This window comes from Podarcis vaucheri, assembly GCF_965113315.1.
Source record: "Podarcis vaucheri genome assembly, chromosome: 7".
NCBI classification, from domain to species: domain Eukaryota; kingdom Metazoa; phylum Chordata; class Lepidosauria; order Squamata; family Lacertidae; genus Podarcis; species Podarcis vaucheri.
In genome coordinates, this window is record NC_138765.1 from 29,357,189 (window position 1) to 29,384,185 (window position 26,997).

General features: G+C 46.1%; 1 protein-coding gene and 1 long non-coding RNA gene across 4 annotated transcripts in view; one reads left to right on the forward strand and one right to left on the reverse strand.

Annotated features, from left to right (window-relative positions):
• Positions 1–23,399, forward strand: part of LOC309537392 — a 32,277-nt gene extending 8,878 nt beyond the window's left edge. Inside the window, exons 3-6 of one of the 2 annotated variants that reach the window (XR_014221875.1) lie at positions 2,217–2,286; positions 14,839–14,918; positions 22,455–22,521; positions 23,133–23,399. This is a non-coding gene — a long non-coding RNA (uncharacterized lncRNA). The remainder of the gene's footprint in view (positions 1–2,216; positions 2,287–14,838; positions 14,919–22,454; positions 22,522–23,132) is intronic. The other variant, XR_014221876.1, reaches the window with a different exon arrangement.
• On the reverse strand, positions 1–26,577 carry ZNF683 (zinc finger protein 683). 2 transcript variants are annotated; one of them, XM_082231609.1, is made up of 8 exons: positions 24,223–26,577; positions 18,160–18,181; positions 13,079–13,277; positions 7,528–7,647; positions 6,805–7,057; positions 5,054–6,012; positions 3,702–3,830; positions 1–1,765 (listed from the first exon to the last, which is right to left on the reverse strand). In XM_082231609.1, exons 3-8 carry the CDS (start codon positions 13,235–13,237, stop codon positions 1,253–1,255), a joined length of 2,133 nt encoding a protein of 710 aa, XP_082087735.1. In that variant the 5' UTR covers positions 13,238–13,277; positions 18,160–18,181; positions 24,223–26,577; the 3' UTR covers positions 1–1,252. The 2 variants fall into 2 exon arrangements, with proteins under 2 accessions (XP_082087735.1, XP_082087736.1); XM_082231610.1 differs by lacking the exons at positions 18,160–18,181; positions 24,223–26,577 and adding an exon at positions 16,237–16,734.
• Between the last annotated feature and the right edge of the window lie 420 nt (positions 26,578–26,997).

Below are 26,997 nucleotides of genomic sequence, written 5' to 3' on the forward strand. Positions count from 1 at the left end.
CATCTATATGTGTATTTATTTAACAGACTTTAGAAGCTACTTTATTGTATAAACCTACATGCAGTTTACATAAAATATACATTAAAATTATCAATAAAAGTCCAAAGTTAAAATGAAGCTAACCTTCAGAAATGAACAAAAGTCAAAATATCAGTAAAACCAACAGTTAAAAACATGCATTATAAAATAAAACTGCATGTTAAAATACACGCTGACCTTACGTATCTGTGTAGACTTGCCTAAATAACAAAAAAATTTAGCAGTTAAAAAAGTCAGAACTTTTCCTATAAAGCAAGGCATAATCTCCTTGTGCCATGCTACCCATGCCTCAATACCAGAAGGCCAAGAGAAATTAAAGCATTTTTAGAAGTGTGGGGTAAAGTCTTAGGCTTGTATATCCTTTAATTCAGGGGTCGGGACCATTTCCCAGCACAAATGGTTTTCTCACGGGGAACCAGGGAGGAGGAGCACGCCAGTCGTGGGTGGGGCAAAATGTCTTGGATCAGCTCAATTCTTTCATTTATTTGGGCTATTTATAGCCCACTTTTCAGCAAAGTCTCTCAGAGTAGCATACAATAGGAGAATAATCACATTTTATAAGGAATAAAACATGGAAATAATAAAAACTGAAATAAAACAAGACACAGCTGAGCGATACAATAAGGTAAAACGGCAACATTAAAAACCCCAAACACGTAAAAGGCCTGGGAAAAGAAAAAAGGGTTTCAATGGCATCATCACCACCGAGGCTGTTTCAAGGCATGCCTCTTGGGAGTTATTTCCAGAGTTAGTGACTACGTAGACACCATACATTTAAAACACATTTTCACCAAAGAACCCTGGAAACAGTAGTTTACAGAGTTGCCATTCCCAGTGCCCTTTAAAAACAAACAAACTACAATTCCCAGAATTCTTTGGGGGAAGTCAAGTCATGTGCTTTAAATGTGTGTTAAATACGTACAGTAATACCTCTGGTTACGAACCGTCCTCCTTGCAAACGCTTTGGGTTACGAGCTCCGCTAACCTGGAAGTAGGTGCTCCTGGTTGCAAACTTTGCCCTGGGATGTACGCGTGCAGCAGGAGGCCCCATTAGCAAAAGCTCAAGTTAAGAACAGTTTCAGGATAAGAACGGACCTCCGGAACGAATTAAGTTCGTAACCTGAGGTGCCACTGTATATGGCGTGTACGCAGTCAGCAGGCTTCCATCCTGCCTCTTACTCACAGACTGGCGGGGCAGCCTTGAGCCCAACATTTAGGCTGGTTGTGTCGGCAAAGACTCTCTCTTAAAACAAAGGGTGTAGCTCATTGCTGGGAAGAACGCAAACTGCCTGTGGGGGCTTGGTGAGCAGAGGGTGTTGTGCTGACCACCTGCCACCATTTCCCTCAGGATGATGGCCTCCACTAGCACAGCAGCCCTGACAGGATCAGGCTCTCCCTCCTCCAGCTGGTCGGCATGCGGGCTGAAGTCAAAGCGGTCAATCATGTCGTTGAAATGGCAGAGCTGGGCAGGCGAGCAGTTGGCACACGGGTTAAGCGGGCAATACCCCCGCCGGTGCACCTCCAGGCTAACCCAGTGGATGTAGGTCTTGCGGCAGCGGGGGCAGTGGTGTAGGCGCTGGTGATCGTGGAGGCGCTGGTGGAGTTTGAGGTGGATGTGTTGGGTGAAACGGCTGTGGCATAGGCAGCATGCATAAGCCTTTATCCCAGAGTGCAGGCGGAGATGGGTTTTGAGGTTGCTGGTACTGCTGAAGCGTTTGGGGCAGACCTAGGGGAGAGATTGGTTTCTTGTTAGCCCAGGCACTGGTGCATTATGGGACAGAGAAAGCCCTAGACTGGCTCATCTGTGCTTAATTTCCAGAACGATGCGGTTCATATTAAGCTTTGAGCTTGCTCCTTTCCTTGTCAAACTTCAGAAGAGCAGCCTGCTAGGAGCTCTTTAGCAGCACTGAGGTGCTGCTTTCCAACAATCAGCTGGAAGCAGAATTAAAAATGGCGATTTCCTCATAGTGCTTAATAGAGCCAGGGCTCAGAATGAACTACCGGTAGTTTGGTTTAATGCTACTCACGGAATTAGTTCAGAAATCTCTGAACTATACCTGAAAGTACTGCCCATACGCCAGGTGAACTGAATTTCAGTTTGGGATAGAACTATGAATGATTTCTAGTTCATCTTCAAGTTTATTCTCTTACATGTGGTTCCCCCCCTCTCTCTTTAGACTCTTTGGGCCTTTAAGGTTAAAGATCATAATCATCGGGAAAAGGAGATTAAACCATCTACATTCCACTGTATGTATATTTTGATGTTCCCTTAGTCTTCTTAAGCATACAGTGTTACCTCGGGTTACAAATGCTTCAGGTTACAGGTGCTTCAGGTTATAGGCTCCGCAAACCCGGAAGTAGTACCTCAGGTTAAAAACTTTACTTCAGGATGAGAACAGAAATTGCACAACTGCAGCGGGGTGGCAGCAGGAGGCCCCATTAGCTAAAGTGGTACCCAGTGGCGTAGCGTGGGGGGTGCAGGGGGGTCCGGCCGCACCGGGCGCAACATCTGGGGGTTGGGGTTAGGGTTAGGGGGCGCAAATCCACAGGTTAGGGGGCGCAAATCCACGGGTTAGGGGGCGCAAATTACTTGCCTTGCCCCGGGTGCTGACAACCCACGCTACGCCACTGGTGGTACCTCAAGTTAAGAACAGTTTCAGGTTAAGAACAAATTAAGTTCTTAACCAGAGGTACCACTGTATTTTATACTTCAGTGCAACGACTTACAACATTCTGAATGCAGGAAAAAAAATGAGCAAGGATTATTTGGATCAACTTGAATTGAACTGTAAATTGAACTGGTTTGTTTTGTAAAGGGATGTTCATGACTGTTCTCTTTTGGACATGTTGATTTTGAACTAGTTTCTTTTTAAAGTTTCCAAGCTCTGAGTATAGTATAATTCAGCAGTGCCTTTCCTTGTGGCCATACGAAGAAATAAGGCTCACATGATTTTAATTAGAAGCTTTCTCCTTTTGGTTTCTAGTCCTAATTGCTTACAAATTCAGTGTGGCCCCAATGAATCACTGGAGAATTGCATGATAATTTGTAGGTTTCTATTGCCTGCTGAGACTTTTATTTCCTGTTGCACTGTAATGCAACCAAAGCCATGTACAAATATAGAGCTTTAAAAAAAAGCCATGGATACAGTAAATCAAATTAAAATGCAACACACAAATACAACAATCACATATGATAAAAGAATTAAGGAGGTCTGAAATGTGAAGAAAGATTTGGCATCCATTTCTTACACTTAGATATTGAAATATTAATATGCCTAATAAGCCAATGATAAAATTAAGTATGATTTGATGGCCTGTGTGAAAGTGAACCAGCTGGACAGACACTATCCCAGGCCCTGGCCCTTGAATCTACCAACTGTGTTTCCCGTAATGAGGGACCAGAGAACAGCTTCCCGCTCCATATTTCCAGCCTTATGGTTTGGACAAATTCATATTGACTATTGGGAGAAGGAGAAAAAACTTCTCCCACTCCACTCCATGTATACATTTATATCACTATAACTTTCCTCCTTAAGCACCATTTCCCCCCAAAGCCCCAAACGCTGTAATCTTTCCATACAGACATATCTCCAAGGGGCCAAATGGTCTCTCCCCCCCCACTTCACCTGGCCTTTTAATGAGGAAAGAAAAGTGCCACCTACCAGGCACTTGTGTGGCTTCTCGCCTGTGTGCACCAGGTGGTGCTTCTGCAGGTGAGCCAGCTGGGTGAAACGTTTTCTGCAGACCTGGCACTGAAAAGGCTTCTCGCCACTGTGCACTCTCAGGTGGACCTGTAGGAGGAGGACAGTTCAGTGTGAGCTTGGAAGGGATGGAAGAAGGGGTGCCTAAAAGGGTGTCTTTAAGAAAGAGAGACATAGAGAAGGGAACAAAAGGGTTCAGTTGTGGTTCGGAACAGAGGAAGCTGCTTTAATACTGAATTGGACCAGTGGCACATCTAGCTGACAGGCAGTGGCTGGCCAGGGTTTTAGGCAGGGAACATTCCCAGCCCTACCTAGGAATGCCTCGGATTGAACCTGGGATCTTGCGCAAACAGGGCAGATCCCCTGCGACTGAGTTATGTGTCTTCCCCCAAAAGAAGAGCAAGGTTGAAGTCAAAGAATCTCCATCTGCAATGAAGGGTATGCCACACCCAGTGCATCAGGAAGGAGTGCAAATAAAGAAAAATGCTATCATTCCGCACCATTTTGAAGTTCCCCGCCTTTTTTCAGCTAAAACCAATCTACCAAGCTGGTCTCCACTAACAGAGAATCTAAGGGTAGTCAAAACTTCAATAAGGTATACTCAGGGCCGGATTTAAGTTTGATGAGGCCCTAAGCTACTGAAGTTAATGGGGCCCTTTATATGTCCAGCTGTCCTTTGTCAACAACTAATGGTCACTGTTTTTGTGTTGTGTGCTATATGGTAATTAAATGGACCTAATAGATATCTAAAGCCATTTGAACATAATTTTATTTGTTTTTTATCTTATATTTTGGAAATGTACATCCAGGTTTTTTCCCTTTAATTTTTTTTTGGGGGCCCCCAAGAGAGTGGGGCCCTAAGCTTTAGCTTGTTTAACTTATACGTAAATCCGGCACTGGGTATACTGAGCACACACCTGAGTGAACCCTTACTACACCCACCCACCCACACCCCTAGCATATTACTGGGCTATGTCTGCAACCCCATCTCATAATTCTGATCCCAAAATAAAATTCTGCAGCCATAGTCAAACACAGTGTCACAATGGAAAGTCCAGTGTTATCACAGGTATAGACACCTAGACTGCAACTGCACATGGGTGGAGCAAGTGGCTAGGGCGGGTGCGCAGCTGGGTACAAACTGTACAAACTGGTACTTGCCAGCTGTTTGCAAATGCATTTAGTCACCATGCCCAGACCTTCAGGAAACAGATCTAGGGCATCATGTAGGATGTGGAGAGAGGATTACACAATTCTGGATGGGGAGGATAATTGGTATGAATTTGTTCTCAGCTGGATGTCTCCAGATGTACCTTGAGATTAGAAAGCTGCCCAAAGCTCTTGGAGCAGATATGGCACTCGTATTTGATTTTGCCATTCTTCTTCCCCAGAGGGTACATCGCAGACTTGCTGCTTTCCTGGGAATCTGGTGGGTTGGTCTTTGGCGTACTGAGGTCGATGGTCTTATCCTGGCAGGCAAGCTGGGAGGGAGCTTTCAGCTGCTGAACTACGGAGCCACGTGAAATGGCAGGGTGCCCTTGGTCAGAGTCCAGAAATGAGAAGATTCTGGTGTGGAGGGAAGAGAAACGATTTGGTGGTTTCTGGTCCACTTGTTTTCCATGTGGCAAGAGGGGAGGGAAGACAGCTTGAGACATCCCCGGAGAGAGAGGTCGCCTTTTCCCCAGGGAAGACAACTTTAGGGATGTGATTTCTCTAGGACCTGTTAGAGGCAATTCAAATGGAAATGAGAAGGTCTGAGGGGCCAGTAGAGATGTGGGGTGGTGGGCAGCTGAGGCGTTGCAGGCATAGTGATAAGCCTGGGGTAGGTTGCTCCTTGGCTGGCACTCTGAGCAGGAGGAAGACGGGTTACTGAGATGGAGCGGAATTTCCTTCCAGAGCGAGGTAGTTGCGTTGTATGGGTAGCAACTGGGGCCATACTGTCTCTCTGGGCCCATGTCTCTTTGGCTTGGAAGACCAGGCTTCTCAGAAGCAACTTCTTCCTTGGATGCATTCTGGGGAAAGTTAAGCTTTGTGGCCTGTTCTTGCATGCTCCCAGGGGTCTGTGCCTTTGAATCCACTTTTTGGTTTTCTGCTGTCTTCCTTGGCAGCATGTCTTGTTCTAGCTCTTCAACATCAATTATCTCTTCCTCATCCTTGTCTATCTTTGTGTAAATAGCTGTGCATTTTTGGTCATCTTTGGAGGCATTCTGTGGTGGTCTACTGACTTTCTCAGGGAAGGGCTGCACCAGGAAATCCCTTGAGATGAGATACTCTGCAAAGTAAGAAGCAAATCTGCTTTTAATTGTTGTTCTTTATCTTGAAACGTATTTATTTCTACTTAGAGAAATGAAATACAACAGTAACAAAAAAAATCTGACAAACTTTAAATATATCTTCCACAATCATCACCTCTTTTTTTAAAAAAGGAAAGAAATGAAGAATGTCAAATATATATTTTTAAAACCTCTTTTCAGATTCTATGAGACAAACTAGTTCTGAGTAAAGATGGATTAATAGTTCCCCCAATCTTAAATCCAGTGCTTCACATTGCCACATCAGATTGCAATATAAAAAAGTCCTTTTGAAAATCCATCAGCATTTTGGTTCCAGTTCCTCAGACATTTTTGTTTGCAATTTTTCCAAAGGCACACATTTTTGCAAAGCAATTTATCCTAATAGAATGCATTTTGCATGTTATTTTCCCTAACATATGTATTTTTTATGCACACTTTACCCTAGTATATGCACTTTTGTACACATTACTTGGCTGGGGAAAAGTGAATTACAAAATTCAGAGAAGTGCACAGAGAAGGAAAACTACATTTCAGCTGACATACTGAGAACTGCAAATCAAAAATGCACATAAAATTGATTTTCTCGCTATATCTGAGTCTGTTTCTCAAAAATGAACTTTTTCCATCTCAGCATATGTAACTGGGTGATGGGGTGTAGGAGGAGATTTATGTGTTTATGCTGCTGGTCCTGGAACAAAATGGCCCTTGCCTGAATTGTTGCTGTTCAAACTATTGACAAGTGTGGTGTTCACCACCTGCAGTGCCCTCACCTGGTTTAGTTGCCAGCTCCCCTGAGAGCAAGCTTTGGAATTCTCTAGGTACGCCATGCATGTACCAAACCAAAAGTTCAGCTCCAGCCAAGATGGGTGTTATGGTATAGAAATAGATCTCCAGGTTGCACTGACAAGCCATTAAGTTCTGGGCTGGGTGGGTGGGAGCCGGATTCACATAGCACATCCAGTTACTGCAGTCAGGGTCACTCATGTCAAGGATGTGGTAGAGCTCTCCTTTTGCAGAGAGAACCTGGAGGAGGGGAAAGAGAAAGAAGATCTGGGTATATATGGGATATATATATTTTAACGGGGGACCAATTATTCTGTGTTCCTCTCTCCCAACAGTCTTAATACTTCCTTGAGCCTCATCCATTTAAGGCTGCCATCTCCTCCTAGACTCCATCTTACGACTGATTAAAAGCAAACTTCTGTGGCTTAAACATCAAGCCAGCTTTTCTCTTTCTCCCCACACCCCTGCTTTTCACCAAGCAGCTTAATGAAGAGAACTCAGAAGCTTTTGTGATGTTTTGCTTCTTCCTAACCAAAGTGTTGCCCATCCAAGTATAGAAAGGGGCTGCTCCTTCATCTCCTTGATCACAATTGGGTTACAATATCTGAAGTTTCCAGATACATAGCAGACAAACAAATAACTTTTAAAAATACATTGTAGATTTTATCTGGCCAAAAGGGGCCATTGTGTCTTTTGCAGCTGTTACTCACCCTCCAGTAGTGCTTTTGATCCATGTTTTTTGGGATATTCTCTCTGGTGTAGATCTTCCCAACCAGCGGCCCAAAGCGTGTTCCTTGCGGAATATACTCTTTGCTGATCACAGCTATTACCTACAGAAGCACCAAAACTATGTCAATTCAAGTTAGGCCTGAGTCTTCATCTCCTTCATTTGTACCTGCTAATATTTGGCTGATTTTATAAACACCTATTTTATGGCAGGAGAGACTCATGCACATGAGCACACCAAGAGAAACCAGGAACATAATATTTTAGACTTGTAATGTAATGCTCCAGAAACCTAAATCTATTAACACCTCTGCATGGTGGAAGAAGAGTTCCCTTGTAAGGTAAAGGTAAAGGACCCCTGGACTGTTAAGTCCAGTCAAAGGTGACTCTGGGGTAGCAGCGTTCATCTCACTTTCAGGCCAAGGGAGCCAGCGTTTGTCCACAGACAGCTTTCCAAGTCATGTGGCCAGCATGACTTCCCACCACAGTGGTACCTATTTATCTACTTGCACTGGGATGCAAGTATCTACTCTGCATGGGACATGGGTGGCACTGTGGTCTAAACCACTGAGCCTCTTGGGGTGAGCTCCCATTGCTCTCAGTTCCTGCCAATCTAGCAGTTTGAAAGTTCCCTTGTACAATTTATTGGACTGGTCTCCCACGTCCTGTGCCATCACTGTAACCACTGCACCACGCTGGCTCTCTTGTTGTCTACCTTCCTGACCTGACCGAGACAGAAGAAGCAAAGCTGATGGAGGGGTCATGGCTAAGTGGTAAAGCACCCCTGCTCTGCGTGCAGAAAGCCCCAGTTTCAAACCCCAGGTAGAGCTGGGAAAAGACCCTTGTATTGAAACTACAGAGAGCCACTGCCAATCAGCGTTGACAATAAGCCGACTCATTATAATGTAGGGTTTTGTTGTGCATACCTACTTCTAATCCCACTTCCTTTCCACAGCACATCTATGCTATAGGTCCCATCTGCACTATACATTTAAAGCAGTACCGTACAACTTTTAACAGTAACGGCTTCTCAAAAAAACCACCCTCTTGGGAATTGTAGTCTCTTAAGGGTGCTTAGAGATGTGAGGAAACTCCTATTCCTTCCCAGAGCTATGATTCCCTGGGAAGAGGGACTTCCAGTTAAGCCACTTCAAAAAAGAAATTTGCACCCTGTATGGATTCTAAAAATCCATGTATTACCCTCTGCATAGATTGCTTAACCAATATAAAACCTGCCCTCTTTTTCTCTCCAGCTTCTGCTTCCCCCTAGTGGCTTCTTAAGGTTGTGAACATAGCCAAATGCCTTTTCTCTGTGTTTGGAGACAATGCGGTTGGGGTTGGTCGGTTTTAAGAATCACAGGCGGGAAAACACACGCCTCTGCGTTGCAGCCTTGGCAGGGGTGGGGACAGGGAGGGCTCCATGTTTCCTTTTGCCCAGCCTTCGCTGACAGGGTGCCCTCTAAATGTTTTGGATTACAACTCCCATCAGCTCTAGACAGCATGTGCTGGTTGGCCAAGGCTGCTCTTGTGAGGGGTTTTTTTTTTAAAATCAGCAAACCGCAGCATCACAAAGAGCAGCAAGTATGCAGGGAAGGCAAGACAAAACCCTGAGAAAGATTTCCATGCCTTTCTGGCTGGGCACCTGAATTCAGGATCAAGACAGGTGTAATATCTGAGGAGCCCTCACAGCCTTCAGTAAAAAGAAACAGTCTACTGTATCCACAAATACAGTAGGGAATTGTGGGGGGTGATTTATGAAAACCCCATTTGACAAATTGTTGGCATGCATGGATCAGGAAAAGCAGGCTTTGGAGGAGGCCAGTTGGCCAGCGTCCTGCGTTGTCACCAACACACTTCTCCCCAATCCCCAGAACACCTTTGCAACCATTTAAAAACTGTTTGAAGCTCCTTCTAATGAGGAGGAAAACACAGGCATATAAATCTGATAGTGCTTGCAAAAAAAACCCCAGTGCATTTGAAAGCATAGCAGTAAAATCATCACCTTCATAATTACCAGGGCTTGCAAGAATATAGGGTATTGCAAGCACCAATGACAAGCTGTGCTGTGTCTTGGCCTGTGTGGTTGAATTTCAAACCACGTGGGCAGGGGAAAATGGGTCACCCAAGATCATTGCAATGTCAGGTGATTAACAGGTAAGTTGTGCACCCCTGGTGTAAATGGAAAAGTGTGCTAATATGAAAGAAAGAAAAAGGTGTTGTCAGAGCTGCCCTAGGTCCCAGCTCACAAAGGACCAACGCCACTTCTTTGTTATATACAAGAGTCTTTATTGAAGTTCAGTTTGTCTTTCACATCAGCAGCGTGCAGCTCTATGTCTGAAACTCTAGACCGCTGAAGCTCCGTCTGAGTCTCCTCCCCCGATACACCAGTTTAAGACCCTAGCCCAGGGGTCTGCAACCTTTAAGACAAAAAGAGCCACTTGGACCCGTTTCCGAAGAAAAACAACAACTGGGAGCCGCAAAACCATTGCAACATTTAAAGCATGCGCGCCGCTGCCCTCCGATCTGACAGTGGGCGGGAAGGTGACGTTGGGACGGTGTGTGACTAATGCACGCACCGCCCCCAAGCAACGTCACAGCCAGTACAGCGGCCGCCACAGTGGGGAGTGTCAGGGCACACAATGCGCCTCCTCCCCTCGCTAGTATCCGCCCCGGAGCCGCGGCAAAGGTGTAAAAGAGCCACATGCGGCTCCGGAGCCGCGGGTTGCAGACCCCTGCCCTAGCCTTACTCCACCTCTTCCTCTGCTCTTTCCTCCTCTGGGTCCTCCTGTCAGCTGGGGTTTCGCCCTTCCTAGACTCTTCTGACGCTGAATCCCCTGAGTCTTCCCCCTGCCTCCGGCGGGCTTTAGGACCTGGTTCCCGATCCGGGCTTTCTGCTGTCCCGCGCGCCTGTACATTTGAACTTGGCGCGCGCGCCCAGCCGGCAACCTTCCGCCTGACCGTTTCACTGCTCCTGTCACTGCTTCCCCCTTCGGGGAGGCTAGCTGGACCTGACACCTGGGACTCTTCCCCCCCACTCTGCTCTGGTGGGGAAGCTGGTCCTGATCTCCAGCTGCTGCTTTGGGAGTCCCCGCTGGCCCCCTGTTTCTGGTGTGTCCCCCCTGGGACCCCCCTCGCCCTGACCATCGGCGCCTCCTTCTGGGAATCTTCTGATTCGCTGGAGAAGCTCATGGAATCTCTCGGGTCACTGTCATACTCCCCTATGCTGCCCTCAGATCCTTCCCCTTCGCTCTCCATCTCCTCTCTCCCCTGTGCCTCTGTCCCTGAGCCCCTGACAGGTGTGCTGGGCCCGGGGGTAACCCATGAAACACGGTCCAGGACCGGTCCAGAATCCAAAGGTTCCGCTGGGAGTCAGTCCAACAGGGCCAAGGCAGGACACGAGGCAGGAAACCAGGCAAGGACAGGTACAGGATCTCAGGCAGGATCTAGCATACAGCAATGGTGCTCCCACAACCTGGGGTGGGGTCCGACAGCCTTTTATCTTTGTCGGGGTAGCGGCCAGTCCTGATCCCCCGGTGACTCACCTGTGTTTTGCCCGAAGGCGAGCACTCCTGCGAGTACTCAGGTCTCTCCTTCTCTCAGACCTTAGTCTCTGCAGCTCGGGAGACGTCGGTGGGTTACTAGACCCAGGGGCCGCCTCAGCCTCCCCTGACCAAACTGGTAGTGGAGCAGCTGTAAGTGATGGCCCAGCTGAAGGCAACAAGGTAATCCCCACATCTGGAGCCAGGCCCCTGACTCTGCCCAGCTGGTGTTTGTTGCAGGGGAACCTGTGCAGACTGGGACTCTTCAGGATCAGGCCCCAGACTTGGTTCAGATGATGCCTGAGACAAAGGATCCGGTGCAGACTGAGTCTCCTCTGGTTTCGAGTCCGAGCCTGAGTCCCAGGCCATCACAAAAGGCACCTTATACATAGACCATTTGTCCATCTAACTTGGTATTGTCTACACTGACTGGCAGCAGCTCTCCAGGGCTTCAGACAATGAGGAGCACAGAAAGAAGAAACACAATGGTGCACCTGCATCAGCACAACCGAACGCTTTCATCTGCCCCAGCTGCAAAAAAACATGTCTCTCCAGTATCAGTCTTTACAGCCACTGCAGGAGCTGTAACTCCTGTTTGACTTCACCCCCAAAGGCACATTCCTCCATTGTCTCCTGAGAGAGGTGGATGCCAGCCAACCAGGAGATGTCAGGGATTGGACCTAGGACCTTCTGCATGCAACACACTTGCTCTGCTACTGAGCTCTGGCTCTCCCAAAGGAGTAGCTTGCCTGGAGCATGCAGACTGAAGTGAGACTCACACTGCCTGATATGCTGCTAGCAAGCAAAGCTGGGCTCAAGCTGCGGGTGAGGAACCCACTTGTGACCCCTCCTTAAATACTACACCTCCCTTCCCCTCTCACATACTTTGGCGAGAGGAAGCTGGGTGTGCAGAGAGGCTGTTAACTCTGCATCTCATATGCCTACAGTCAATTCCACAACGCCTGGAGCCCTCTTTCCTTTCCAGCAGTCATAGTCAGAAAAAGATGACAACTGTGCAAGGAGCATCCGCTAAAGATTCGGAAACCTAGGCGAAGGGATTTTCAGACACGGTTCTTCTGCCAGTCCTGCGAAGACCTGCCACAGTCTGTACCCATTCAGGGCTGGGGCTGGGGAAATGGTAGAGGCTGGCAGTGGTGCAGACCAGGTCATAGAGGATGGTCAGACTGAAGCTGGCCAGGTGGGCGGGAGGGAGGCCGGGATGTAGCTGGAAGAGAATGAGGAGGGATTGCTTTGTCTCTTGCAAGGATGGGTGAATATGTCAGTTATGATTTCTCTCAGTTGCTCATTTTTATAAGTTCAGTTCTCCAAATTTCCACATCAGTTTGTGATGTGTGTGTGTGTGTGTGTGTGTATATATGTGTGTTATTGTGAAAACTGATCAGCATTTTTTGTGCAAGTTTCCCCTATTATATGCATTTTATGTGCAATTTTGCACAATACACATTTTTGCAAAACATACTCCCCTAATATGATGCCTTTTTGGATGCTGTTTTCACTAATCAGCATTTTAACTTTGTACACTTGTTCCTATACTTCTCTCTCCCCTACCCCACAGACAATCTGAAAATCCCTGAGGGTCTAGGTAGGCCACTTAATGATCTTTCTTTCTGTTGTAGCAATTGTAGGGGTGCTGTATGATTTCTCATTGTATTTTTATAAAGATGCCGTGGAACTACCTGAATGAAGCAGTGGTCCATGGAACACAGTTTGGGAACCCCTACTCTGGTATTTGTATTTTTGCATACATTATTTGGCAGGAGAACTGCCCTTGCACAGTTTGAAAAAGTGTGCATTGCAAAGGATGGCTGCATTTCAGTTTGCAGATTGTTTCGGAATTAGGTAGGTTTGCGAACTGAATCGAATTCCGTCCCCATTCCGTGTCGCTTGGGGTGTGCGGACAGAGGAAGGGGTGCAAATCAGTCCGGGAGACCATACAATGAAAGGTCCACCCTGCTGGGCTGGTCACTGGCATTACCTCATTGTTGCTGTTGCGTTGGAAGGCCAGGTTCCGGGGCAAAGAGGCTTGTGCTCGCGGAAGGTTGACGTGTGGTTCGTACAGCTGGTCCTTCACAATGTAGGTACATTGATCCTCAAAGCCCTCCCCTCTCCGTGGAATGCTGGTCTCTTCCTTCATCCTTCTCCTCTCAATCCAGCCACGGGATGGGGAACAGAACCTGGCGCAAGAGTGAAGGGTTTTGTTTGTTTGTTGGTTTCACAGGAATACATAGGTAAGTCTGGGTACCGGGGGGGGGGGGTATCTGTGACAATTCCTGGAATCACATATTCCCGGAGGCGTACCCGGAGCTGTACTGGAGAAACTCCTGCCCCCCCAAAAAGAATCTGAGAAACAGGCGAGGTTGTCTGAACAGGAGGAATGAGCCTCCTTGGGGCTAGATGGGGACACCCATGCTGCTCTCTGCCTGGAAGGTGCTCCAAAGACCCCTTTCCATCATCATCATCAGCAGCAGCAGCTGGAAATCCTGGCAGATTCCCTATTCAGGCAAAGCGGGTGCTGGCAAGGTCGCTGCAGGTGTCGGGAGGACTCCAATACCTGATAGGTGATTTTTGTGGCTCCCCCCTGGGCTTGCACCCTGGGGAGGGCAGTTTCGCCAATCCCTAAGTATGCTTCGGCACATTCTGCCTGCCAGTGCTTTTTTTGGGGGGGGGCGCAGGGATACGCATACCCCTAAACCTTTTGCTAATCTAAGTTTGGCCACACCGAGGGGCAGTATTTCAATATGAGTAGGAAAATGAGAGTACAGTACCCCTAAACTTTTTTGCGGGGGGAGTACTGCTGCTCGCTAATATCTCACCCCTTTCTCAAATTATTTGTTATTTAAAATGGTTTTTTTAGAGGGGGGAAAAAACCGCATAAGAAATGAAAATAACATCAATGCATATTTTTATAGCTAATTTGGAATTTCAGAGGTAGAAATAAAGGGAACAAGAGAAGGGGGAAAGTTTGTTCATATTTATTGTCTGTGGGCACTTCCAGGCCATCACTGTTTTCTGGTGGGATTCAGTCACACACCCGCAAATTCAGGTAGTGCAATTAGAGTTGCTTTGGTGCTCTTGTGCGATAAACCTGCTCTCCCTACCAACCCCCAACTTCCATTTGGAGGTTTTTGTGACCAGAAGAGAGACGAGTAAATGCACTGGGAAGTGTGGGGTAACATTTGCTTGATGTCACATCGTGAACAAGTCGAAACAAATGCTAAATAAGTGGCCAGCATTGTCTATTCTCCCTGCAACCTCTGTGCAAGCAAAATCAGGATGAATGCTCAATCAGCATGTCGGCAGGGAGTGACCCACCTTCACAAATGGATATCTGTTGCCAGTGGCGTAGCGTGGGGGTGCAGGGGGGGCTGGCCACACCGGGCGCAACATCTGGGGGGGCGTGCTCGCACTCGCAGCTCTCTGCCCCTACCTGGCTCACTCACTCTCTCTCACTGCAGTGCTGGCTGTGCGAATCCGCCGCCCACTGTGGAGGGAGTGGGTGCCAGGCGTGCGATGCGGAGAGAGAGCGAGGGACTATCTGGGGGAGGGACAGTGCAGCGGCCGCCCAGCGCAGCGCTGAGCATGGGAGAGAACCACACCAGACCAGACCAGGCAGCAGCAAGAAGAAGCTGGCAGCGGCGGCAGGTTAGGGGTTAGGGGGCGCAAATTACTTGCCTTGCCCCGGGTGCTGACAACCCACGCTACGCCGCTGTCTGTTGCTTGCTCTGCCTTTTGCAGGTTCTGAAGGTATATCTGTCCAAGTGGCGCTGAGCTACTGATCCCCCGTGTTTACATAGGAAGAGCATATGGACAGGTAAGTTGTGTCCATCCTAACTGCAGGTGCACTTCTGTACTGTTGTGATAAATGCAACCCAAGAACTCGGGAGCAGTGCTGCTTTATCTAATTAAATCTTGCTCTCATTCATGATTTTGGACTGGTTGCATGAGCAGTATTGGAAACTAGGGCTGGGCCGGCCCTATCATTTAGGCAGAGCAAGGCAGCTGCCTCAGGGGGCAGATGCTGGTGTCTGTGGACTCTGGCAATGAGGTGCTGGAGGGGACAGAGTTTTGGTTGCTCCACAGCTGGCTCAGCCCCCCCTAGGCCAGCCTGCTGATTTCAGGTACTGTACAGTGGAGGACACTGTGCCATTTTGGGGTCCACCTCAGGTGCCAAAATGTCTGGGGCTGGCTTTGTTTAAAGGTACAGTGTGTACAACACCCAGTTCCCACTCCTACTACACATGTGGGGAGCTCCTGCTGCTGGTGTAATTTGGGGCAGGGTGGCTGAGTGACAAACCACTGGGCAGGCTCCAGTGCTGAGGCCCTGGCCCACTGATGGTCCCTGGTCCGCAGTTTGATAAACACTGTTTCAATTCATAAACCAGTAACAACAAATAGGTGGGAATCTTATCCTATCCTAGAGTCAGACTACAATTATACCCCTTCTGCAAGGGTGTTTTTTTGTTTACCTCTAGTAACTTTTTTTAACCAACTCCTGTTCTTATGCCTCTAACAAACTGGTCTACTGCTATTAGCAGGTGGTTATATTTATTGCCATGCCCTGAAAAGCTTAATCTGCTGATTTTTCCTCCTCAGGGTTACTTTTAAAGGAACAGGAGCAGTTTAGTTATTTATTTTGGTCACTTGGCAATCTTAACCTTACATCTAGTTTAGCATATGCTTAGAGGCATGCTTGCAGTTCCCTAGTGATAAAAGTAGCAGTTTTCCCCATAGGACAACAACAACAATTTGTTAAACAGTTCATTTATTTCAAAACTGGATTTTGTTTTCAGTTCATTTCTTACACAAGGACTTCCATTTCTATAGCCCTACTATTACTAGGAAGCATAGTGTAGCTGCATCTCATCCATTCTGACAAAAGCTCTGCGAGAAAGGCAGGCCATCTAACAATTCCCATTTCACAGATTGGAGGACCGAGGCAGAGAAACTGCGGTTTGCCCCAGGACAGTGTGAGTTACAAGCTAAGCTGGCATATCAGTTCTGCTGTTCCATGAAAGAGGAGGCAAAGTGTTGTCCACTGGGCTGCCTTGGTCCTCATTTACAGTGGGAGTGTGCAGATTGCTAAACATGCACACCTCCTGCCTCCCAAGACAGAGATGAAAAATGTGCACTTACTTTGAATTGCCTTTTTCTGGTGTGGCTGCAGGGAGTCCATGGCGGCCCTGCCTGGCCTTCCGCTCTCACCATTCCATCCCCATCACTCCCCAGGACCACCACCAGCAGATGATTCTGACAGTATGTTTTTGCAAATGCACTTTGCAAGGATATCACTTGGCAGGGGATTACAGGGGATTAGCTGGAGATGGTTCCTGTTTCGCCCAGCAGAAAAAGCGGGTCCAGATGGAGGATTTGGTAGCCCCTCTACTTAGAAGGCTAAGATAATGTTAACGGCAGCAGCCTCAGCAGGAGGGATGCCCTGACCCCGGCATGAACCAGGAGGTGGCCTGTTGAGGTTTTGTCTGACCCACTTGGTGGAAATTAGCATTGCCCATCAGCCAACTCATCCAAGAATGAAACGTTTTCAGTTTGAATGAAATGAAACAAAATCAAGATGAAATTAAAGCTTCCTGACCAACAGAAGCTTGCTCGGAGCTACTGGTCATGGCTATATTTTCTAAAAGAGGTAAATACGCTTAGCATTTTTAGAGATCCGCAGGAGGAGGAATTGATTGTTAAGTCACTGAGAATTGTAGCTCTGTGATGAGAATAGAGGACTCCTAACAACTCTCAGCACCTTTAACAAACTAGACTTCCCAGGATTATATAGGGGAAGCAGTGACTGTTCAAAGTGGCATGATACTGCTTTGAATGCACTGTTTCCCATTTCCTCTATCAGTGGTAGGTGCTTTTCAAAACTCAGATTACTGGATCCAACTTTTACCCAGATCCCTTGGGAGAGTGAAGTTTTTAGGCAGGTCTTTTCTCTCTTTCTGTCTCTCTGTTTGAGGTGGAGTGGGAAAATGATCTGAGGGAGCGGGGAGAAAAGTGCCCACTTGAAATTCCAAATGTGCCCACAGGCCAACATTATTTTATTATTATTATTATTATTATTATTATTATTATTATTATTATTTGTATACATTTGCTGGTACTTGGGGTTGAGAGATAGGTTCAAACATTTTCAAGCAGGCAGTGTCCCCCAGAGAACCTTGGGAACTGCTGTTTGTTAAGGGTGCTGGGAATTGTAGCTCTGTGAGGGGTAAACTACAGACCCCAGGATTGTTTTGGAGGAAGCTGTGTGCTTTAAAATTTGATTTAAATGTATGCTGAGGATGTGGCAAGAGTGACTGGCCCAAGATCCACCTGGTAGGCTCTGTGGTTAGGCAGGGATCCGCACCCAGGTCTCCCTTGTCCTAGCCTGACGTTATAACCCAGGTATAGGCAAACTCGGCCCTCCAGATGTTTTGGGACTACAACTCCCATCATCCCTAGCTAACAGGACCAGTGGTCAGGGATGATGAAAATTGTAGTCTCAAAAAAACATCCGGAGGGCCAAGTTTGCCTATGCCTGCTATAACCAATATGTTTAATTCCTGGTGCAGAAGTACCTAGAAATCACTGGTCTCTCTGTGGGTGCTGAGAAAGGGACAAAACAGTATAACTGCCCTCGAAAGAATTGCTCTTTTGATGTGGGAATTGCTAGAGAACCCCACAGCAAAGAACATCTACAAACTCTGAGGCCGTCAAGTGTTTTCATGCCTAAAATGTTATACAACAACAAAAAAGAATCCTCACCATTTCCCACTCCCCATGTGTGGTGTCAGCTAAGAGGTCTGAGGTAGTTTCTTTTTTACTACTCAGCAGTCAGCCAATCCTCCAGCGCTTTCGTTGAAAATGGCTAAGCAGCAGCAGCAGCAAGGTTTGCATTCAATAGAAAGCATGATGAGGACTAAATAAATATGTAACATTTCCAGTAAAAGATTGGGGTGGAGGGGTGGGGGTACAAAGCGGAGGGAAGTGTGACAGCAGCTTGCAGGCTTCTGGGCGGTGTTGAGCGAAGTGTTGAGGAAAAGCTTAACAGAGAAAGTAACTACTCACCAGGACAGTGCCTCAAGTGTTCCTAGAATAAAAATAATACTGTTTAGCAAACTTCAAACATTCAAAATCATCTCACATACATGGTCTCAGTTATTTTAGGCCTACTCTTAAACAGAGTGAAGCAGCCCTCTTAGGCAACTGATTTGTGGGTGCTATGAAGGGGCAGCAAATTGTTATCTGTTTGATGGACTATTATTACAATTATTATTTTGTGAGATTTCCTGTCTGAGGTGCCAAATTAACTTGACTAGCTTTGCATACTATTAGGGATGGGGCAGAAATGTTACTTTGTTCGCATTTTAATGAGAAACTACCTTATTTGTGTTCTCAAGCAAGTACACGAACCAAAGAACTGCTATCCAATGAAATTCTTTGTTTTCCAAATCTTGTGATGCAGTTCTCCAACCAATGAATGTGTGCAACAATCCATATAACTGGGGGAAATTGTACATAAAAATGCATATATGTGTGGAAATAACATACAAAGCTGCATTATATTAGGGGAAATTGCTTGCCAGAATGTGTCTCAGGGTGGTTCACAGAATAAAATCAAAATATAAAATCACAAAATACATAATCAAAATAAAAACACCAACCCAATAACCCCACCCCAAACCCCACATTTTAAAAGGGCATAGGATGTCAATCAAATCAACCAAAGGCCTGGTTAAGAAGGAACGTTTTTGCCTGGCTCCTAAAGGTGTATAATGATGGCACCAGGCAAACTTCCCTGGGGGAGCATTCCACAGACAGGGAGCCAGTGCAGAGAAGGCCTGTTGCCACCCTCCAGACCTCTCGAGCTGGAGGCACACGAAGGAGGGTCTCAGAAGATGATCTCACGGTCTGGGTAGGTTCATATGGAAAGAGGCAGCCCTTGAGATATTGCGGTCCTGAGCCATTTAAGACTTTATAGGTCAAAACCAGCACTTTGAATTGGGCCCGGAAACTAACTGGTAGCCAGTGCAGTTGGACCAGGATTGGGGTAATATGCTCAAACCGTCTTGCTCCAGTGAGCAACCTGGCCACTGAATTCTGCACTAGCTGAAGTTTCCAAACCATCTTCAGAGACAGCCCTACGTATAACACATTGCTGTAATCTAACCTTGAGGTTACTAGAGCATAGACGACAGTAGTTAGGCTATCCCTGTCCAGATAGGGGTGTAGCTGGGCCACCAACCAAAGCTGATAGAAGGCACTCCGGGCCACTGAGGCCACCTGAACCACAATCAACAGCAAAGGATCCAGGAGTACCCCCAAGCTACGAACCTCCTCCTTCAGAGGCTATGTAACCCCATCAAGAGCAGGCGATCTCCCATCCATCCAGTCTAGAGAACCAGCCACTAACAGTGTCTCAGTCTTATCTGGATTGGGTTTCAGTTTGTTGTCTCTCATCCAGTCCATTACCGAGGCTAGACACTGGTCCAGCACTTCCACTGCCTCAACTGCAGATGTAAAGGAGAAATAGAGCTGACTGACATCAGCATACTGCTGACAATGTACTCCAAACCTCTGGATAACCCCACCCAGCAGTTTCATGTAGATGTTAAACAACACAGGGAATAGGATTGAGTCCTGTGGAACCCCACATTGAAGGTTCTACGGGGTTGAAAAGCATTCCCCAAGCAACACCGTCTGGAAACAGCCATCCAAGTAGGACTGGAACCACCGCAAAGTGATGCCAGCCACCCCTAGTTCGGACAGCCGTTCCCAAAGGATACTATGGTCAATGGTATTGAAAGCTGCTGAGAGGTCAGGGAGAATTAACAGGGACATGTTTCCCTTGTCTCTCTCTTGACAGAGGTCATCATACAGGGTGACCAAAGCATTATTATTTTTTTGGCCAAAACCAGGCCTAAATCCTGATTGAAATGGATCCAGAAAATCAGTTCCTTCCAAAAGTGCCTGGACCTGGTCTGTGACCATTCGCTCTAGAACCTTGCTTAGGAAAGGGAGATTAGCAACTGGCCGGTAGTTAGTTAGGTTTTCTGAATGCAGGGAAGGTTTCTTAAGGAGTGGTTTTACACTGCTTCCTTCAAGGAGTTGTTTTACCACTGCCTCCTTCAAACGGGGACCACCCCCTCCCATAAAGAGGCATTGATCACCTCCCTGGCCCAGCCAGCTGTTCCCTCCCTGCTGGTTTTTATCAGCCAAGAGGGGCAAGGGTCTAGAGTGCAAGTGGTCGCCCTGACCAATCCAAGCAACCTGTCCACATCCTCGAGCTCATCCAACACAACAGGACTAGACTGTGCTCTGGACACCCCATGAGATTCATCTGCTATAACAGCAGAGTCAATGTCTTGGTGGATGCGAGTGATTTTATCCTCAAAATGCTTTGCAAACAAGTCACAGTGAGCTACCATTGGTTCTACCACCTCCTTTGGGCCAGCCTGTAAAAGGCCCCATACAACCCGGAAAAGCTCTACTCCGTACCAGTTCCAATGTCTTGGGGTGGCAAGATGACCCCAAACAAAGCAACGTGCATTGTGCCGTGCCAGTAAAGGGACACTTGCCTGCTTCCCTGGGTTGCTATTTGTTTGAAAAACCACATGGGGCATTTTTCCACCTAAAGAGGCTAAAACAGGCTGGGACAAGAAAACACTCCAACTGCAAAAATCAATAGATTTATCCCCTCCCCACTATATTTTTCATTTACCGAATGAAAAATCTAAGCAGTAAGTGGCTGCAGTTTGGGGAAATTGAGGGAAAAGGTGCAGGAAACAATAAATTAAGAGAACTATGTTGTAGGTCTACTTCTGTGTAAATTCTACAGTGTGAACTGAGTGAATTCCATCCGCGTTTTCTTGGAAGGTGGTTTAAGCCTGATTGTAACAGGGAGCAGAGATTGGGGGGGGGGGAGAGAGATTTTTCCTATATGTTATGTTTATGGTATAGCAAATGAATTGTTTTATATCAGTAGTTGAGGTAGATTTTCTTCCTAGTTTCAGAAATATCATTACTCGTGTGATCATTATAGATTCCTAGAACCTCCATAATATTTGCAGAACAAGATAGCTCCCACATCAGATGTCCTTTTTATTGTGCATTCATGACAATTTGTGCTTATGATGGTATCGGGGTGGTAATATGTGATCCTTTCAATCCTGTTTGTCCCTGCAAATGCTTTGGGGTGGGCCTACTGCTTCCTGATCTTTCCTCTCTAGGGATTTGTCCACTAAAACTCCTCCCCAACTGCTTCTCTCTGCTGGGAAAAGATACAGGTAGCCACATCTCACAAGGTTTGATGTCTCATATTTGTAAGCGCTGCTTCAATTTTAGCATGTCAATATATTCAAAACTAATCCCAAAGGAAATACTACAGATACCACATTTCTCAAAAAGTCTAACGATATACTGTAAAGTTAAGAGGGAACTTACACTCTTTTATATCTCTTCTCATGTCAGTAGATAAAATTCCATACTGCATTCCCACCAACAATTAAAGCATTAAGAAAAGTATATTTTCTGTGTTTAGTTTGCTTTATTTCTCTGGCTACCTGTGTTCTCCTCACACCAGGAACTAATAGCAACTTTGAGGGTGTAGGGAACAATTTCCGTTAGGGAAATTGGGGGGTGGGGTGGGGGAAGAGTACTGGGAATGCTTTTAGGTCAGGGGTGGGTGACTTGCACCCCTCCAAATGTTGCTGGGCTCCAGTTCCTATCAGCACCAGTTGATAATGGCGTTGTGTGGACCAGTCAGTGCTGGATTCAAATTCTCCTTCAGCTGTTTCATTGGGGGCTCTAGATAAGCCCCTGCCTCTTATACTACAGTCTTATACCTTTCTACTCAGAAGTATGTCCCACTGAGTTCAGTGGGGCTTACTCCCAGATACTTGCTCCAGATGCTCTCTCATTCTATAAAAACTGTGATTTTCACCTGCCTTTGCTGAGGGCTTATTGTGACAAAGAATATTTTGCAAGGTGAAGCCTTTTGCACAAATTGCCACTCTCCCCAACAGTTACGGATTAAAAAAATTAAAGCAACCCCCCCCCAAGAATCCTGGAAACTGTAGTTTGTTAAGGGTTCTGAGAATTGTGGCACAGTGGGGAGTAAGATGCAGCTCTCAGGATTGTTAATGACAGGGGTGCACTTTAAATGTATGGTGTATATACGCAGCCTTGAAGTGTATGTTATGCCTTCAGAGAGTGTGAAATGGAAAGGGCAATACTGGCCATTTTTTGCCTGATTTGCTGCATTCCATTCTGTGCAAAAGTTGTGCATTCTGTTCTATTCATATGTCTTTGTTTGATGTTTGGAGCTTTCTCCTGTGAAAATGTGTCCCTCTCCCAATGGCAAGAAATTTCCCCAGTACTACACCATTGCCCTAGTACGAGGTACCACCATTTCCCAACATGTCTTCACAGGTGATTGTTATCACTTTTTAAAAAGTTTTGAGTGTCTTTTTAACTCATCCAGCCTTGTTCTAGGAACCCAGGAATATGCCTTATAGAGAGTCAGGACATTGGTCCATCTAGCTCAGCTCTCGGACCATCATAAATTGCCCTTTGGAAGCACCCTTTGTTTCTTATTTACTTATTTTTTTATTGCCATTCTTGCATTAATATGTATATTTTTAGCTGCCATGGATTGGTATCTATTTACAAAATAAAAGAGAGTTGTGTCCAAAGTGGATCTTACTCAGAGTAAAACCACTGAAATTAATGGACATGACTAACTTCGGTCCAATAATTTTAAAAGGTCTACTCTGAGTAGAAATTGGTTGCCTACAGCCCATTATTTTTAAAATATTGTCTGCAGATCAAGCTGTTAATAAAGCCACAGGGAAACAGTTGGCAATCTGTTTCTGAGCAATTAAAACAAACAAACTATCCCACCCATTTTATTTCCATTGTCCAGTTTCCATCCCCTTTACCTCCCCTCCCACCTTGCTCCTGGCTTGCAATTCCACATTTTTCTATTGTTACATGCAGTATTTCTCTTTTTAAAATTGTTTCTATTTCCTTTCTTTTTACAGTTTTGCGATTGGGGTGTTTGAACAATTTCAGTTACCCATGGCACTACTGTTTGGAGAAAACACCTATGTATTTGGGGACAACAAAAAGCCTCAGCAACTCTTGAGGAGGACACACCGTAACATCTGAGGTGCTTCCACGGCAGTTTATTGTAGACTGGATATTGGTCATAGGATACTGGTGGACAAATATATCAGTTCTTATTCGCTGAGTTTCTCATTTTTCCAATCTTAAATGCAGTTCTCCACATTTTCACAACAATTTGCATTTTTTTATATAAAAAAACCGCTTCATGAAGTTTCACCAGGATTTTTGCACAAATTTCTCCTAATAAACTTATTTTCATATGTAATTTTGACTAATGTACACATTTTCACAAGGCTTTCCCCCCTAATACAATGCATTTTCTAATTTTATTTTTGCTAGTGTATACATTTCTGTACACTTTACTTGGCAGGAGAACTGCATTGCTAAGTTTGCAGAAGTGCGGGTTTTGAAGCACTGTTGTGTTACGGGTTGCGTACTGTTTCTGAAAGCACACATTAGGAAGGTTCACTTTTAAATGCAAAATGATGTGACCTTCTCCCTCATCCCTAATTGCTCATGCGTGCAAGGTTTTTGTGGCAATGTTTTAGGATTTTCCATGGAAATCGTCAACCGGGGTCAAATGGGAAAATAATGCAGGGCAGAATTTTGAAGAGGATATCATTGTGTGAGCACTGCACACAACATGCATGTGTGCACGGCACCAGATCTGCAATAAATTGCCACCTACAAGGCCCCCACAACTCTTCAAATTCCACCAAGACAAATGGCAAAGTATGCCTATGATACCTTTGCCAAATGATACCTTTGCCAAAGTACCCTTGTACCACAGCTGTTAGAGCCCCTGGGCTTGTGAAGAGGTCATTCGGAAATCCAAACTTCCTATTGCTAAGAATATAAAATATGGCTATTTCTAATGGGATACCTGGATATAAAGGCAGAGCAAAGGAATGTTGCAAAACGACCCACCAAAAGAGTGAGGTAGGTACCAGAATGGAAAAGCCCTTTGACTCCAAGGAGCTGGCAGGAGGACCAAAGATTGCCTACCTGGGTTTGGACTGCTGCTTCTTTATCTCTCAAGCCAAGAACCAGTTGTGAGAATGAAAGGGAATCCACTCTGATCTCCTTTTGGGCACGTTATGAATGATTCAGCTGAAGCAACAGGAAGTGTCCCTAATTCTTCGGCTCTTGCTATATGCTGAGAGGAAAGTCAAAGCCACTATACCACAAGGAGGAGGAGGAAGAAGAGAATATTCTCTGAGGTGCTTAGTTTCTAAGAAGAGAGGTGCCAGGGTTCAAGATAGGTTGGAAGCTACCCTGTACGACACAGACACTCAGATGAGACACAGCTGCCCCTGATGATTCACTGGTCCAAAGACCTTCTTGCATACTTGGGGGCACTCTTTTCTTCTTCTTCTTCACATTTGCATCCCATGCTTCAGTTCAGCACCTGGGCAGAAAACAGCTTCTAGAGGCTGGTTTGGACCCTGCCCTGATAATAAAATGCAAAAGACCAGCTCCGCTCTCCTTAAAACAAAACAAACACAAAAGCTGCCCACCGTCCCTGGGCATCTCACTCACAGCAAGCACCGTGCTGTTCCACATCTTTACACTTCCAATGTGCGTAACTGTATCAGAAGTCAACTTGTTAAAGAATCCAATGTACTCTTGGTCACTTACAGAGCTTTGGTTAAACTTTGCCAGGGGCAAACTAAGTCTTAGGTTAATCCTCAATTTGGGTTTGATGGGCACAGGATTGCTGCTTGTGGACACAAAATGAGGTAGTCACATTTTGGTGGCAGGTAGAATTTACCCTGAGACACTCCAGGGATGGTCTCTGGATATTTGTTGGAAATCCAAGATTTCCAAAGGCTGTCGCCGCAGCAGCCATATTGTTATGTTCACTTTGAATGGAGCAGCCAAGATCATCAGGAGCAGCGTGGGAGGAATTTTAATTCATCTGTCTACTCCTGTGTGGATTTGCCTGACTCTTCAGGTCAGCACTGGAGGCCATCTGCTCTATCTCTGTGTGGTTAGGTGAGTTAAGAGAGACAGGTCCTGTTTGGCGGTAGTTCCTAAATATGGAATGCCCTCTCAGTGGAGATCTACCAGACTCCCTCTTTGACTCCTCCAGACAACCTGTTTATTAAGAATTCATCCTGATTTGCTTGCATAAATCTTGCATCAAGGTTATAGGATCAGGGAGCTGTTGTGGAAAGAGGGAGAGGGGATGGGGAGAAAGTAATCTAAAAGCGGGAGAGAGGTGGGTGGGGGAGATCCGAATGCCAGGCAATCCCACTTTCACACCTTCAACTTCTTATTCCATGGCTGGGAATAAAGTCTTGGGTTATTGCAGGTCCAAAGAGGGACGTGCACATCCTCATCTGCATTACAGGGCATGCAAGCTTCCTTTCTCCCCCTTGAATCTCCTCTACTTTTGTGAAATGTGATATGGGCAACAAATGCCACACACACTTAACTCGGAGTAATTCACACTGAACTCTGTTGCACCGTTAGGTTGCTTCCAGACAACCTGTTCAATGAACATTCAGCCTGGTTTGTTCATGGAGAGATTAGACAACATCTTGCCCAACAACTGTTACACCTTCCAGTACCTTTTTCTAATGCTTTCTGTACCTGAAAGTGTATTTGTTTCAGAAGAGGTCCAAACCCACTTTAATGGCGCAACCAGAATGTGCTGGGGAAGTGACTGAATCCCACACAAAAATATTGATAGGCTGGAAGATACCTTTAGCATGCAAAACCTTAGAAGCAGAGCCTTGCTACTTATCTTTGGAGTAAAGCTTTTTGTCTGAGGCTCACAGGAAACCCACAAGTGAGCAAGACAACATCTAAGGATCTCTGAGTTGAGGAACACCACAAAGAAAGTGTGGCACTGCTGAGGGGAGGAAGAGGGAGAGAAGGTATTGCAACAATTGATCAGCTTGAACTGGGGCATCTTCTTGAGGGAAGAGAGAATTCATGGGAATGACATCAGTAAAAGAGCCCCCAACCCCGTCCCCAAGGGAAGCCAAACCATTTACTAGATGACTGAAAGTCAAGGGCTGATGTATAGAATCCTGGAGCTGGTTTCAAATTCCTGGAAGTCACAGATGACACTGGGCACCTTCTGAATTTTTCAGCCTTGATTCCAGTGCTTGCCAATAACATCTTGCTCACAGTGTGAAGCATGCACCATCATAACAATTAGTAATAATATTTATTTATTTATTTATACCCCACCCATTGGCTGGGTTTCCCCAGCCACTCTGGGACAGAACGTATAAAAACATAGTAATACAGTCTTGCTGCATCATTCTGATGCCAAGTCCTGCCTTCATCTGTCTCTTCTTTCCACCCACTTTCATGGTGCTCTCTGCAACAGGTCACTTTGTTGTGTGTTAGGGCAACCTAAGGCCTGGGGGCTGGATGTGGCCCAATCACCTTCTAAATCCGGCCTGCAGACGGTCTGGGAATCAGTGTGTTTTTACATGAGTTGAATGTGTCCTTTAATTTAAAATGCATCTCTGGGGCATAGGAATTCGTTCATACCCCCCCCAAAAAAATAGTCCGGCCCACCACATGGACAGTGGACCGGCCCACGGCTGAAAAAGGTTGCTGACCCCTGAGGTAGAGCTTGCAACCTCTGGGAGGAGGGGTGTGATTCCTCAGATGGAGCTGGCTTGGAACAGGTGTGGGTCACCTGCCTCATCAAGCCCAGATGCTGCAATCAGTAGGCAAAGTACAAAAGGGAAACGGTGCTATGTCTGCTCAGCTGCCTACCTTGACTTAGATGCTCCTGGACTTCCACGGGACTGTGCT